At 40.5% G+C, this 15360-nt stretch overlaps 1 protein-coding gene across 2 annotated transcripts in view; it reads left to right on the top strand.

The window, feature by feature from the left end:
- tafa5a (TAFA chemokine like family member 5a) overlaps positions 1-15360 on the top strand; it is a 138096-nt gene that overhangs the window by 81489 nt on the left and 41247 nt on the right. For both annotated transcript variants that reach the window (XM_034863788.1, XM_034863789.1), the window contains exon 2: positions 2308-2457. In XM_034863788.1, the coding sequence (XP_034719679.1) occupies positions 2308-2457 (150 nt within the window). The remainder of the gene's footprint in view (positions 1-2307; positions 2458-15360) is intronic.

The following is a 15360-nucleotide window of genomic DNA, read 5'->3' as shown; positions in this document are numbered from 1 at the left end:
TGACATCCCAAGTGCAAAAGACATGACAGATTGGATTTGTTGGTATCCATTTCCGGGCAAAAACATTGAGTGTTAAGACATATTTGTAATCTTTCCTCCCCACCTTCTTCCTCTTCATACAGTTATATTTATAGACACAGAGCCCTAATGTGTAGCTACTGGCTTCAGAGTAGAGAATGGAGTTGGCTAAAGATTAGTGGACTTGGACGTTGTGAACACATCTGTGGTTGAGTTAATTGGCTTATTTTTACTCGTAAACAACCTAGTTTTGATCAACAACACAAAAAGAAATAAATGAGGATTATTTCAAATGAAATAATATCAAGCACAATAAGCAACGTAGCTTTAGTCAACCATGAATCTCTAATTTTGTTTTTTTGTATTTTTTTTAGTGAAACTGAAAGAATATAGGAATTTAAGAATAAGCGATTTAATAAAAACATCTGATTATCTGAAAATGCATTGTCACATTGTCTTTTTTTTACCTCATAAAAAGTTGACGTGTTGGAAGCACAAAAAGAAGAGTCATTTGTTATTCAAAGTAGATCCATATGCTGCACAATTAATGTCACTTATTTCAGTACCAGCATATTACACTAACACATCACACAAATATAAAAATATTAAAAGTATATAAGTTGTAACATTCGTCTCATATTCATAAATCTTGGCTCCCCTATCATGTCTGATAGAAGCTGTGATCACCAGTATGGATAATCATCTAAATGTTTGATTATGTGATTGGATGTTAGAGCAGGATATTCTGTTGGCAAACTATACTGTACCTCATGTTAATAATGTATAGTCATATCAAGTGTGTAACATTTTGGTTTTTCGCTACAAGATGTAAGAATATGTATTTAGAGTTGTACATACACCTTTTAAAATGAGACATTTTCTCCGTCTGTGGCCATGGCCACCACAGTGTGAGGATGAATCCTGATAGATCCCCATTACCCCGACTGTGACCCCTCACAGCTCAGTTCATTAAGCCAGCCACCCAAGAGTTCGGGACTCAAGTCCAGATTTAATCACAACTTCCATCCTCTTGCCAATCACAATTAGATCCTGATAAGCCTCTCCAGGATGGCACCCGAGGGCCTCCACACACAGACAAAGGTTAATTTGCGAGCAGCAAGGGCCCGGCTACGAGGCCGAAGGTCACCTGATTGAATACATGAAGCATGTGTGTGTGTGTAAGATGGGGGGGGGGCCTTGGCAGCAATTACAAAGTTCATCAGTATTCATGTGTTTCATTCATGGCTAATGGATACGTTACCTTACCTGGAGAAGTGTTCTGATGTGGACCTTAATGAGAAATAGCTAGTGGGTTGTCTTTAGGTAGCTGGAATTAAAAAAGTAATTTCCTCATTGTCTTTTAAAGTCCCTTCACACATCTGGGAGTTGCTCTGTACCACCACTGAGTTCCTCTTTTGGCTTCTGAGAATTCCACTGGAATTGTTCAGGATCTGGGTTTTGTCAAACCTTAAAGAACCCACGGCAACTACTGATGTAAATATTAACATTTTAAAACAGTATCCTCAGTGCATATCCAATGTTAAACTGAAATATTTATTTTTTCAAATTTTAGTTTGTTTGAGTACGCCGTTCCTGGCTTAAAAGTGAGACTGCAATTGAAAGATGAATTTACAAAATTATCCTTCTAGAAAAGAAAATTGGAATTCATGAGCAGTGATATGCACCCTTACTCAATTCAGTTCACACAAGGGTTTTGCTATTATAACATGAGCCTGATGGCTTATGACTATTGCTAGCTAACGTTAGCTTACTGGCTTGTTGTCAGTGTTAGTGAACTAGCTTGATGCTGTCTGTGTGTGTAACTGACATTACATTGTTAGTTTGTGATATTCATCACTCTGCTGTTACATTTTAACATTGAAGTTTAAATCATTTCAATGGTTTATAACAAAAGTGAAACAAGAAAATGCCAGTTGTTTGGCCACAATTGCCATTGTTCAGCAAAAGTTACTTTTCTCTTGCTTTTGCTGTATCTAAATCATTTTATTAAGTGTTTGAAATGATAATGAGAGACATAGATAATTACAGTAAATAATAATACAGTACATGCTTGTGTCAGTGGTTCCTGTGAGACCCCCTCCCACGGGTGTATTATTATTTGTCCAGTGCCAATTGAGCTCCAAAGGATTGTGAAAAATAACAGTGCTACACCAGTAAAAATGTGACAGAGTACAAATTTAACAGACAAAATGGACTAGTTTATTTCCCCCCTGTTTTTTTGATGTAATCTCTCTGACCTCAACTCCTGTGGTGCAATGTCATTTTCAGGCCAGCTGGCAGCGGGGACATGTGAGATTGTGACGCTCGACAGGGACAGCAGCCAACCACGGCGCACCATCGCCAGGCAGACGGCCCGCTGCGCCTGTAAGAAGGGCCAGATCGCTGGAACTACAAGAGCCAGACCTGCCTGTGTGGACGGTAAGGAGGAGGGGCGGGGGGGTTGGGGGGATCCCGGCTTAGCTTGCTTACTTTAAGGGGCCACTTCACTGAAAACTACTCAAACACGAGTATGTTTTTCCCAAGGCACGTTTGACTACATTGGATTGTGTTGGTGTTGAAGTGCATGTAGAAAATTAGATGTAAAATATAACCGTATCAACATGTTGAATCATGTCATCAGGGCAGTTCGGCTGTATTTAAGAAGGGGCTTAAGGTGGATAAACCTACAATGTGGGGCAAAGAGGATCACATGACCGTCTTTCTAATATTAGTGAAGCCTGCAGCAAATCAATTTACAGTTGAATAATTTTTTTTTTTTTTAAGTGGCTGCAAGGGGGTTTCTAAATCCCCCACCAACAGATGGGCTCATTTTTCAGTGGAATAGTGACACTCTTTGTGGTATAGTGTCTGCTTTGGCACAAAGTGTATTTGTATGATTGTTATCATTAATATAACTTAGAACAATTACTGTACTTCATTAATCAACAACTTAAATAATTATTTCATGTTTGTCTTTCATGTATAGTTATAGTTAGAGCTGTGCAATATATCCATATGATATATAGATATGGTGATATGAGACTAGACATCGTCTTAGATTTTGGATATTGTAAAATTGTAATAAGGCATAAGTGGTGTTTTTTCCTGTTTTTTTCCATTAAAGTAAAGCGATAATAATTAATACTGTTTATTGATTCCCCAGTGGGGGAAATACAATTTACACTCAGTTTAGTAGTAATCACTACACACAGACCTGAAATACACACACATGCTCAGGACCTAATCATGCACAAATGGAGAGATTTCAGAGTGAAGGGGCTGCCAGCTAGACCAGCGCCCTGAGCGGTTGGGAGGGGTATGGTGCCTTGCTCGAGGGCACCTGGCAGTGCCCAGGAGGTAAATTGGCATCTCTCCAGCTACCGATCCACACTCCATACTTGGTGACCCTCCGGTTCCCAACCCGACTCCCTGCTGAGTGAGCTTTGTAAAGAAAAAGACTGTTGTAACTGTTCTACTATTTGCCTTTACCCTCTTAGTCATTATATCCACATTACTGATGATGATTTATCAAAAATCTCATTGTGTAAATATTTTGTGAAAGCACCAATAGTCAACCCTACAATATCGTTGCGGTATCGATATCAAAATATTTGGTCAAAAATATCATGATATTTGATTTTCTCCATATCACCCAGCCCTAGTTATAATAACCATACACAGTATCTATGCAGTCAATTCCATACCTTTGGCCTTTGGACTGTCACCTCACTACAACAGTAGTTACTATTTTCTGACGTTTCATGAACAAAACAATCAGGAAATTAAACAAGAAATCAATCAAGAAAGTAATCCTAACTATTTTGCAGGGAATATGCCAAATTAATGATTCAATTATCATTTTCCAAAGACATTTACACTAAAACCAATTTTTTAACATTCACTGAATTGATCTTTACTCAATTTCTGGTAATTTATCCATTCAACTGAAAGCTATTAAGTGAATTTTTGGTACACCACGTACATCTGTATAAAACCATTAAAAATACTCCTATCGCCACAGTTGTCAAGATGTCAGCTTTTTTAAAAACCAAAACAGCCCTTTTTCCCTGTTTTGCTGTGGAATAATAAGTCTTTCAGATAAGTTACCTGTTTATAAATGGTTTGTGTAGCCTTAAGTAGGTAAAGTAACAATAATAATAAGTTTTAGTGACAGTCTCAAAATCACTAAATTTGGAGATGCATAGTTTTCACAGGACAGTGATGAAGAGAGAAGTGAGTATAATGAAAAAATAATGTTGTACTTTGTGTACAGGGGAGAGGAAGCATTTCATTAGTTGTTGCCATGTCTTCCACACGGAGAAGAAGCTTGAGCAGTTTTTTCTGGTGCCTATGAGTAAGTTCTCTAGTCACCATTCTGCCCTCATGACAGCTCAAAGGATTTCAAGAAATTGGAGTCTTCAGATAGGGTTGACCGATGCTGTGACTCTGGGTTTTCTTACATCTCTTTATGACATCTTCATTGCCTTCCCACTGCCTGTTAGGGTTCCTGTCACCAAGTGTGTCTCGCACACAATGTAGCCTCTAGCTTGGGGTAGGAGGGGAGGTCATGTGCACAGGTGAAGGCAGAATAACCAGCCCTGTAAGTTAGAAGAGACCTGCACTGAACTTTACCCTTTTTGGGTGTCTTGTTTTGCCTGTGATTCAACTTTGCCTTCACAGTTGTGTCTCCGATTGAATGAGCTGCCTATCCTCGGTGCGCTGTTGGTCTGGTTTTTAGGAGAAGGCTTTGTGTAAGTGGACAGAGGCGTTTGCCTATTTGTGTTGCAGGCGCAGATGAACATGACACTGGAGATTTTCTCTCTAATTCAATTTCTTCCTTCGGCCAAACTGCTTCACACTGAGATTTGTGCACTCCGTCTGAGTTGTATAAAGAAAGATCTGATATTGTGGACATGACCACATGGGCAGCTACACTGTGGAGTCACTTTGCTGTCCTTACACATGTCTCTTTTGCCAGTGAATAAGATGTACGAATGCTGCATAACTCCACAGTATCCAGATAATATCAAGTGGTATTTGTCACAAGGTAGGCTCCATGGAGCTCTGTGGCATTTTGTGTGGGCTTGATACTCTTTTTCTGAAGAGAGTTTAGGCTTATCAGCTGGCTTTTTCGAGACCTGCGCAGGTGGATAGCATTTGTGGAGTGTTCACAACCATTTGGAAAAAAATAAAAATTAAATAAACATGTAAATTATACTCGTATAGTTGTGTTGTCAGTAAAGAGCATACTGTATGAGTGTAGAATGCAAATAAAAATGTCCTGGTTGTGTTGTGGACTTAGGCCAACCAAGGTTTATTTGTTATTTCACACACAGAAGCCGCAGAAGCAATTCCCAGTGCTTGACATAACGCATTAAAAACACAAAGGGAATGCAGCATAAAACATTAACATGCAAATAAAACCATTTTAAAGGAATTGAAAAGATAAAACAGAGGAATAGATAACAGACAAGTAATAATGATAATATTAATTTGGACTCTTGGAAGGGGTAGCAGACTACTGCCAGATGAACTGAGATGCCGAGAGATTTTACAATAGACAGTAAGAGATGTTGGGTTCTATAATTTAAACTCGATTGTATAAGTTTTTTTTTTACAGTTTTTATTATTAATCATTTTAATTACTTACATGAAATACACAAGCTTGCATTTAACATTCTTTTGTTTAATACGGTAAACAGGTTTTTATTTTACATGCAACACTTGCCTATAATAATAATATATTCCCTGTGAATATTTAAAAATTTTTGCTGGGTTCACCCAAAGTGTTCCTAGTTACTCCCACAGCACATTACATACAAATAGAGACAGTTTCAGTAAATCACTCATAGGTGTAAATGTAATTTGGACTACTTAGGTTATATTGGATGTATTTAGAAGTATACTCTTCCATGAATACCCACCTTTGGGCTGGAGGATTCACCTTATACTAGTGAAATAGCCCACAAGCTTTGTGGAAAGAAATAAAACGGATGAGTACTATTGTAACATTCTAGTAGCTAGCTAACTGTTCGCACACATACCTACAAATATGATGCCAACATTCATGTACAATCATGTACTGCACTCAAGTACAATTTGAAGATACTTCAACTTAAATATATCCATTTTCTGCTACGTTATATGTACAATGGACCTTTTTTCACAGCAGACATTTTTGACTTGTCATAAAAGGAAAAGCACAGCTGAAAATGATAACCTTAACCATGGCTCAATTCCATCAAGTGTCCCAGGGAGCTATTTCAGGGAGTCAGCATGCACAATACCACGGCCTCTCCTAAGTGGAATGCAGCCATCAGTAATGGTTTTTAATACACCTGTGCTTTTCCTACTAAGACATGTCAACATGTCTGCTGTGAGAAAGGTCTATATTGTGCATTTTAAGCTAAATATTAACATAAGCTACTTGTAACTTTGCAGAATAAGATTTTCTTTACCCACCCACCAAGGCATCACTACACCACTGTGCATAATACCGTTTTTGAAGTGTAATTCAATTCATGTTGGTTCTGCATATTTTTCAATGTCAGACAGTCATTTACCATTTCCTCCCATATTTTCCCATTGCTTCCCATTAAAAAAAAAAAACAGACCCACACACGCACACCTTTTATTGCTGTTCATATCACAATATCCCACAGCTTGATATTATTGCCATGCAACTCTGAGATGCTTGTCTCCACAAATGCAATCTTATTTGTTTATTCAGACTCGGGCTCTGATCACTTTGGGGACATGGAAGGCGAGCGAGAGCAGGAGAGAACGCTGACATAAAAGACCCCAAAAGCCGCAAATGGGATTTCAATCAGTTTTAATCTACTTGAGTCCTTGAGGTCTGCTCTCTGTTTGTCATATGCCTTTGCCTTGGCTGACACGATCGGTGTCCTTCATGCTTCCGACTCTGCATCCCATGCATGCGGGATTATCCATAGCTCCATCAGCGGACTCACACGGCTTCCAGGACACTATGTAGTAATGAAAACAGAGGGAGTCCTGTAACGCTGTTGATCCTGAAGAGTCATTCTTTTGTTGTTGTGCATTTCCCATCTTGCAGTCACGATTGTGTGTTTATTGCTTTGAGGAGGTGAAAATGGGAGATAAGCCGGCGACATGATAAGCTTTCCGTAGCTGCGCTGTTTAACGTGCGTGTCCTTAAGAAAAAGAAAAAGAAAAACCTTTGCGAATCACATCTCTGCTGCGTGAAATGTCGTTTCTCTCTGACCCTTTCTCTTTCTCTATGTCATTGCTCTTCCTTTTTTCCCTTCTCTCATTTTGACTCACACTCTTATTGTCATTCTCTCTCTCTTTACTGTAAGTCTTCAACGGCTCTCCCCATGTGAGGCCCATGTCGCAGCCTAGTGTTGCACAAGTGCACCCTCTCACATCTGCAATTTCTTGCTCTTGAGCCTTTTTACCTCTGTGCTTGATGACTTTTAAGAGAGCTGATATTGATCCTTATTAGGGGGCCGAGAGACCGAGAGAGGCTATTAGAAAGAAATAGAGAGTAAGCTACAGTGCTGGCTGCAGGAAAGAGTGACAGAGCAGCAGAAGGCCGCGACTCCAGAGACGTACAGGAGCTTGTCGAGGGTCACTGATGGTGGCGGTGGCTGTGATAGCTCAGTGGGGAGTCCTCGCCTGAGGTAAAGGTGTTTGTGTTTGGTCTCTTTTTGCTGGGATGCTGACATTGATGAAAGCCTTCAAAGGTCACCAGTTTTTAGATGCTTAGGCCATTAGATAATAGTGTGTGCATGTTTGTGTGTGTGACAAAGAGAAAGAATGAAACACTTGCACTCACATTGGGGGTAAAAGAACTGAGTAGGCGATATGAGGGGGGATGCAATCCCCCTCGTTAGCACAATGACTAAAACGCATGCCCCTTGTTAACCTACCAGTCCTCTCTCCATCTCCGATAGCAGAGAGAGTGCAGGGGCAAAGGGGTTGTTGAGATGAATATGTTAGTCTAGTCTCTTCAGTCCTTTATCCGACTGAGGTTTGTGCAAGTTAGAAACTGTGGCCCTGACCATTGTGGCCCTGGGGGTATTACAGAGCTCCTGTTATGCTTGTTTTATTTTCCCATCTTTTAGTAAACGTAAATGGACTGTAATTAAATACAGCAGTTTGCTAGTGTTAACAACTACTCAAAGCGCTTTTAAATAGTACAGGAACCATTCACACACATTCAAAGACTGTGGCCAATGCAGGCGTACAAGGTGCCACCTGCTCATCAGATAAACACTCACACACATCCTGTTTAACATTCCTCAATTAGTGATGTCACCGATTGAGAATGGCAGCCCTGTTTTTCATATGTGCTGCCCAAAGGTGCTGCCGGACTAAGCACAGCTCGTCCAGTGGCTCTGTTGAATTTGCTTGACCAATCACAACAGCGTGGGCCAGCTGACCAGTCAGAACAGGTTTTGCAGGAAGGCGGGCCAAGAGCTGTTTCAGGCAGAGGAGCTGAAGCAACAAGGGGGAAAACCTGCGCCATTTTGATATTACCAAGCCATCACCATTAGCATTCCATTGACTGCAATTTATTTTGGCGCCATTTTGACTTTCACGAATAACTCAACATCTGAAGGATTTAAAAATACTATTTGTCCGTTGTTTATTTCTAAAGCAGCACGTCAATGTATAAAAGGCTACATTACCTTGTAGCTCACGTTATGGCTCCATAGCAGACGTTTTTGTAAATATAGGCTAACGATTGTGTCATAACCACGTGACTTACTGTTGCACAGTAGAGGAATTACCGTATAGTACAGGGTAAGCTCGCAGACAGTTTGGACTTACATTAGCTCTTTAAGTTTAATTACTAATGTTAACTAGCATGTTAGTTAGCAACAATTAATCTGTGCCTATGTTAAATCCTAACATATAGATACGCTCTCCGTCTCTGCAAGATTGGGAATGATTGAAATTTTCTCTTGGCCCAGCTACCAGAAGACTTACAACATTCAGACAGGTAGCTCACGTCACAACTACGTCGTCAAGCTCAGTTGGAGGCTGCGCAGTAACGCTCAGCCACCACTGGAAAAGTGCTTCTATTATCCTTCACTGGTCTCTCTCCAAAACAAAGGGATCTGTTGGTCCATATCTTTAACTGTCTATGTGCAGCAATAGGTAGTCTATTAAGTCAAAGAAAACCTTGTTTTCCGGATAACCTTATCTATCAGGATATGTATGCTTGTAATGGAGTATTTTCAGTATGGTATTGCTAGTTGTACTTACGCAGGAGCTGAGTACTTCTCTCATCTCTGCTAACACATATCTTGCATTGTTTTATCTGTAAAGCTGCATTGCAAGCTTTTGGAAATAACTTTCATCCGGCCAGATGTGCATCCCTTAGTAGCTTGCATATGAGGAATTGTTTCAATGAATCAGGCGGCGATAGAGACAACAGCATGCGTCAGGTTTCATCTCTGGGCTATTAGACAGTACCAGAGCTCCAATCATATAGCATCAGCCCACTGGTTTGATTTGATCCAGGGAGGAAAGAAGGGGGACGCAGTCTGTTGGGGAAACATGTCATGTCAGCTCCAGCAGCCAGTTAGCAAGCCTAGTCGCCATGCCGCTGCGCTGTCCAAAGGGACCAGGGCTGAAAAAGACGGCCTATCGGTGAATCTGTAATCTCGCTGCTTCTCTCATTTTTTGTCCTTTACGGTGCAGACTGAAGACTGATGACCACGGGCAGTGGTTTTGTCAAAGAGAGATGGGGGGGGGGGGGGGGGGGGGGGGGGGGGGGGGGGGGGGGGGGGGGGGGGGGGGGGTGTATGCATATGGGGACCACAGCCCGAGGTAGGTTGCTTCTCCCTGGGTGTGCTGGTTTGGAGGCTGTAGCCTCTAAACTGGAGCGGGACACACATCACATCGCGCTTTTTATATACAGATCACACCCAGCATACAAAGCCCGTGTTTATTTTACAGTTTTTTTTTTCTCATTCAAACTGCCGCAGTCAATAGAATACGGTTTTTTGTACTCCAGAAATCTTCAATTTAGAATTCAACATTGCTTAATCATCCAATCTTGCATAATAATATATCTTCCAGTTGCAGTTTGATTGCTTTTCTTTCTTTTTTAACAAGACGTTCATGTTGATTCATGTGTGTAACAGTGTTGCTGGTTGACTGAAGTCATTTTCTTTTGGGGGGGGGGGTTTCCCCATATCAGAAATCATTTTGTAAAGAGTGCAATTGTGTCCAAACATTCAATTTTTCGTTTTTTTGAGTCAGTCTGTAGTACAATTGAGCCAGTACCTGTGTTGTTTATGTGAGGTGGATATTTTATATGATCATCATGTTGCCTGTGCTCTTGGAAAATGCTTTTACCAAATTGCTTACATTGAAATAGCTGCAGTTATCTTGTGAAAGACAAAGAAAAGAAAACAGAAAAGACTGGACAATATATAATACAGTAGGCAAAATAAACAAAATGAAACCATTTCAAATGGCTGTGAGTGACTGATTTTCGGGTCACTGTGTAACGCTACTTACACCCATACTGCAACAGCTGTTTGGACACTGTGACATAATATGATGATGATATAGATTAAAAATTAAGCATCATTTCTGGAAGCATTGACATTAAGTAATACTTAGTGGGGGTATTTAATCATATTTAAAAAATTATTTGCTTTTAATCATAGTTACGTTGCTTAATTTTTGGGTCAAATTTCGTTTTTTGCATCTTAGGACAGGTAACATTATGGCAACATTCCCTTACACTTGTTTCTTTTAATTGTTTTAAATCGGCAGGAACTGAATATGAACATGAAGATGTTGAGAAAGAGTTTTCCGAACTTTTCTCTCCTTCCCCATACGGTCCCTGAACATGATTGAGGCTCCAACTGTCAAGCCATCGTTTTTACACACTGTGAGAGAGAACGAGAACCAAAGTTCCAAACAAGTGTGTTCTTTTTTCTCTCTTTTTTGGAAATATTAATGCGGAGCTCTCCCCCCAGAGTGACTGATATCAAAACAGTTTCTTTGTGGGTTTACATGCACAGAAATACTGAGCCGGTTTGTGTTTTGCAGTATGACAAGCAGAACTATAATACAAAGAAAGCTTGTGTTTCCCCTGCAGAGGGAAGGAGCTGACGAGTGGTGCACATTAGCATAAAAATAATGCAAAGCGTCTGCTCTGGCTTTCATTCTGTGGCAGAGTAACATTACGTTTTCCATCCATTAATCTTGCATTATTATGTTGCTTTATGTATTTTTTAGAATTTCTCATTTTGCAAACATGTGTATATACTGAACATAAATATATATATATTTTTATATATATTACACCTGAATTAAAGTCTTCTGTTAAATTTTCACAGACGGTTAAGGTAGACAGATAAAACTGAATTTTATAATTGTTGCTTCTGTGCCCGCATAAACTTTTAAATAACTGAGCTAATGTACAGTATATTTCATCATGTCTTCATGTCTTTCTTTTATGCACATGACCATTTTTGCTAAAACAGATTGCTGGTATTCCTTCTTCCTCCTAATTATAAATGTTAATGCAGCCAAAGATGAATTAGTAATCCTGTAAGTAAGTAATCCTGTGCGTGTGTGTTAGTGCGTGTGTGTTTGTGTGTGCGCGTGTGTATGTGTGTGTATGTGTGTAATTCCATATGCATGCATTGACTTTAAATATTTAATATCCCAGGTAATATAGCTTATACATATGCCATAATGCATCCAGGCAAGCTGTTACGCTCTTTCCTAATGATACTGCATTATCCACACATCCCTTCTGCCGGAACCTATTGCACTCTGCGTCCATAAATCTACAGACGCAAGGTGATGAAGTGGCCCCAGGTGTTCCAGGGTTCTGAGTTGGTGATAACGAGGTTATTGATACCCCATTGTTGTGCATCTTGCTCTCTGTGTTTTATTATAATTAATCTCGGTTGAATGAGAAAGTGGCCAGTAGAGCTGTCTTGAGAAGTGCTTGATCTGTGACTTCAATGACAACAGGTAAAAATGTTACCTGCATTTACCTGAAGCTTTCAGTCACTTTGGCTCATTTTTCTGCTTCTTTCAGGCTTTTATTCATTATGCAGAAAGTGGTGTTACCTAAGCCACTGTGAATCACCGCCGATTTTGTTTGAGATGGGAGGAAAAATATAATTTATGTGTAATTCTTGCTCCCTTCTATACTGATTTATTGCCAAATCATTCAGCTGAAGATCAACCCAGCCCTAAGTGTTCATGAAGAGGGATGTTGGCTCGGTAGATTGACTCCACGCGCGGCGTCTGGCTTTCAAATGAGCCATCAGGCCCTCGTGTTGAAGTATTACGGAGCTCTTCATAGAGCGGGATTATTAGCAAGGCCAGCGCACCAATCACTTGGTAAGCCCGTCAGAGTCATCCTAACATCTCTGCCTTATAAATCCTCAAGAGCTAATATGTCTCTGCTCAACTGTCACTCACTCACACCTGGTCCTTTACATCCTCTTAGACACACACACGGATTACACAGACATCACATAGACATGCAATCATGTGTAAAATCTCATATGAAATAAGTATGTGAATACATAACAAGGCAGCTTTTTCTACCTTATGCTCCCATTTTGTCCACGTCTTTTTTTTCTTCTTTTTTTTTCTCTCTTTCTATCTTCGTGAGTGACACCACCAGCGCAGCCTTTTGCCTCTGCACGCCGCAGTGCGCCTTCCTTAAACGCCTGCTGCCTGTCCTTTTTGTTTCCCACAAGTCCGCTCGCCGGTGCTGCCGTGGTTGATGGTCCGTGCTCTCACCCTCTCCACCTCGCTGGTCTAATTGGAAGAGAAGTTCCTCTGCAACGCATGTCCAAGGGGCCATGTCTGTTCGCGAGGCTACGGGCTATGAACAATTAATTAATAATCACTGCTTTCACGGACCCCCTCAGGGCCGAGGCTACAATTTTTCAGCAGGAGGAGAGCGTCAAGTGAGTCTGTAGCCTTAACTAAGGCTGCCACACTTTGATTGCATAACGATGAAACGGTTTCTCTGTCCGATTTTTTATTTTGTTACTTTCACCAGTTGCTTCCACTGCTTGTTAACCCAAAAGTGTGGGTATTAATGAAGTCTGGGCTTCTTAAGGTGTCCCTCTTCTTGTGTCATAGTGGCTGTTGTTGCAGACTCAGTACTGCTTTTCTTTCCTGCAACTTGCTGTGGCTGGACATATTTTTTTATGTGCAGCAAAGTATTTATGAATATATAAATGAGTAAGGAAGAAATTAAATAATCAAAATAAAACATAAAAAATCTTAAAAAGTATGAAAACTATTTTCGTATGAATAAATGAATACATTTTATTGCTTTCTATTACATCTATGCCCATGCCCACATTGCCTTAACCCTCATGTTGTCCCGTTTTCCTATATCAATGTTCTTTTTAACTACCCAAAATAACATGATAGATTCCACACAACGCTCTTTGGCAAGTACTAATCTCTACTTTCATTTGGAAGAAAAAATTCACAATCACATTTTTAGGTCTTCATGTTTAAAATCAAATACATCACTCACTCACTGAGAAAAACAGTCACTTTACGCTCTTATCCTGTATAAGTGGACTTGGAGACCTGTATCGTTAAACATTGAAGTTTTTCAAGTCAAATTGTTTTATCATAAGACCTTCAAGGTGCTGTAGGTAGGATTGCAAAGATCCAGGTCTTAGCCAAAAAATGTGAACATCGACAACTTGTCAGTACCCCCCCCCCCCCTTTCTGCTGAAGCCCAAAACGGTCGCCTGAGCCCCTCCCTCCACAAGGGAGAATGAATGTGTGTTCCTGAGCAGTGATTTACACGCAGTTGGACATTGCTTGTCTTTCCCCACAATCATTCATGCCAATAAACATTGTTTATTTTCTTGAGTCATTGTGTAAAAAAAACTATTTTAACTTAAACATACTAACAAATACAACATTATTTCTGTGAAACTTAGTGCATGTTTTTCACACACAGTGTAATCAGTATTGTCATTCAGAGTGGGTCAGTCTTTTAAGAAAATGGGTACATGTTTTGCGTCTTTTGGATATTGGGTTGGAAATGCTGGAATGCTTGTTGAGTGAATGATAATGTCAATAACCTGGAGGCTAATTTACAGCCAAAAAAAAACAAATAGACACAGAACAACTACGTTGACCTAGTTTTTCCAATAATTTACTTGAAATCACCCCAGGAAGAAAAACAGTTCGCCATCTACAAGCATTTCAGACATCATCAAGGATTCCTGAAAATGCTACAATAGTTCAGCGCTGTACATAGATATAAATATTTCCCCCTCTTCCCAACATCGACATAAGTCATTTAAAATGACAGCTTGTTTTCCAGTAAGTCCCCGCATCTGTCTAAATGTCGGTCTGTGACAACGTCGGTGAAACATGTCAACGCTGGATTGTAAAGCAGCTTTTATTGCCCATTCTGGATGAAAGCATGGACGAGGTGGGCCAGTCATCTCTCGACTCCTCTTGCCGTTTGATTTCTGCTGTCGACAGAGGGCCTGCCAAGTAGGCCTGCGAGTGTTCACTCACTCATTCCCTCACTCTTTCACAGCTCCACTGAGAGAGTAAAGCGCTTTCCCTTTCTAACCCCCATTACACACGAGGTGCTGATTCCATATGATCGTTGTTGGAGCCCTGCAGTGTACATCTCCTCCACTCTCCCGCACCCACTTATCTTCCTTTCATCGCTTCCTTTGATTACAGTTACTTTATTTTCTGCCAATTTTTTAAGTGCCCAAAACTCAGATGGCCTCTGCTTTTTAAGTGGAATGGATGGATGGATGGTCGGATGGATGGATGGATGGATGGATGGATGGATGGATGGATGGATGGATGGATGCAGGGGATGCAACGTGACGGAAGGGCAACATGACATTGTAGCTCACCCAGGAGTCAGGGATCTGTGCTAGCTTTGACTGCCAAGGGTGTAAGAAGAAAGTCAATAGAAAAAAAAGGAGAGGTGATTGTCTTTATTCCTGCAGCGTCAAAACACAAGCAACATCCCAGTGAAAGCATTTACCCATTGCCTTGTATCAAGGTAACGATACAAGGCAATGGGTGCATTAACGATGGAGAAAAACAATGTCGACAGCATGCTTTTACACGTTTTAATGCCGTTGCTTTAAATACGAGGGGCCTCTGACTATGAGGGCCTTCACATGATTTGAAGTATGTGCGTGTGTGCTGCTTCAAAGGGAAGTCATTTGGTGGCCGGTAGGTGTAAATATAACATGGTTGTGATTATTCTTTATCTTCCTCATTAAAGCAGTGGAGGAACAGCTGCACCAGTACACCGGGCAGCTAAAGAAGGAAGGCACTCTATTGTGACTGAAATGA

This window comes from Etheostoma cragini, chromosome 23 (assembly GCF_013103735.1).
Source record: "Etheostoma cragini isolate CJK2018 chromosome 23, CSU_Ecrag_1.0, whole genome shotgun sequence".
Lineage (NCBI taxonomy): Eukaryota > Metazoa > Chordata > Actinopteri > Perciformes > Percidae > Etheostoma > Etheostoma cragini.
The sequence above is the reverse complement of the archived record's forward strand: the minus strand, read 5'-3'. Positions and strand labels throughout refer to the sequence as shown.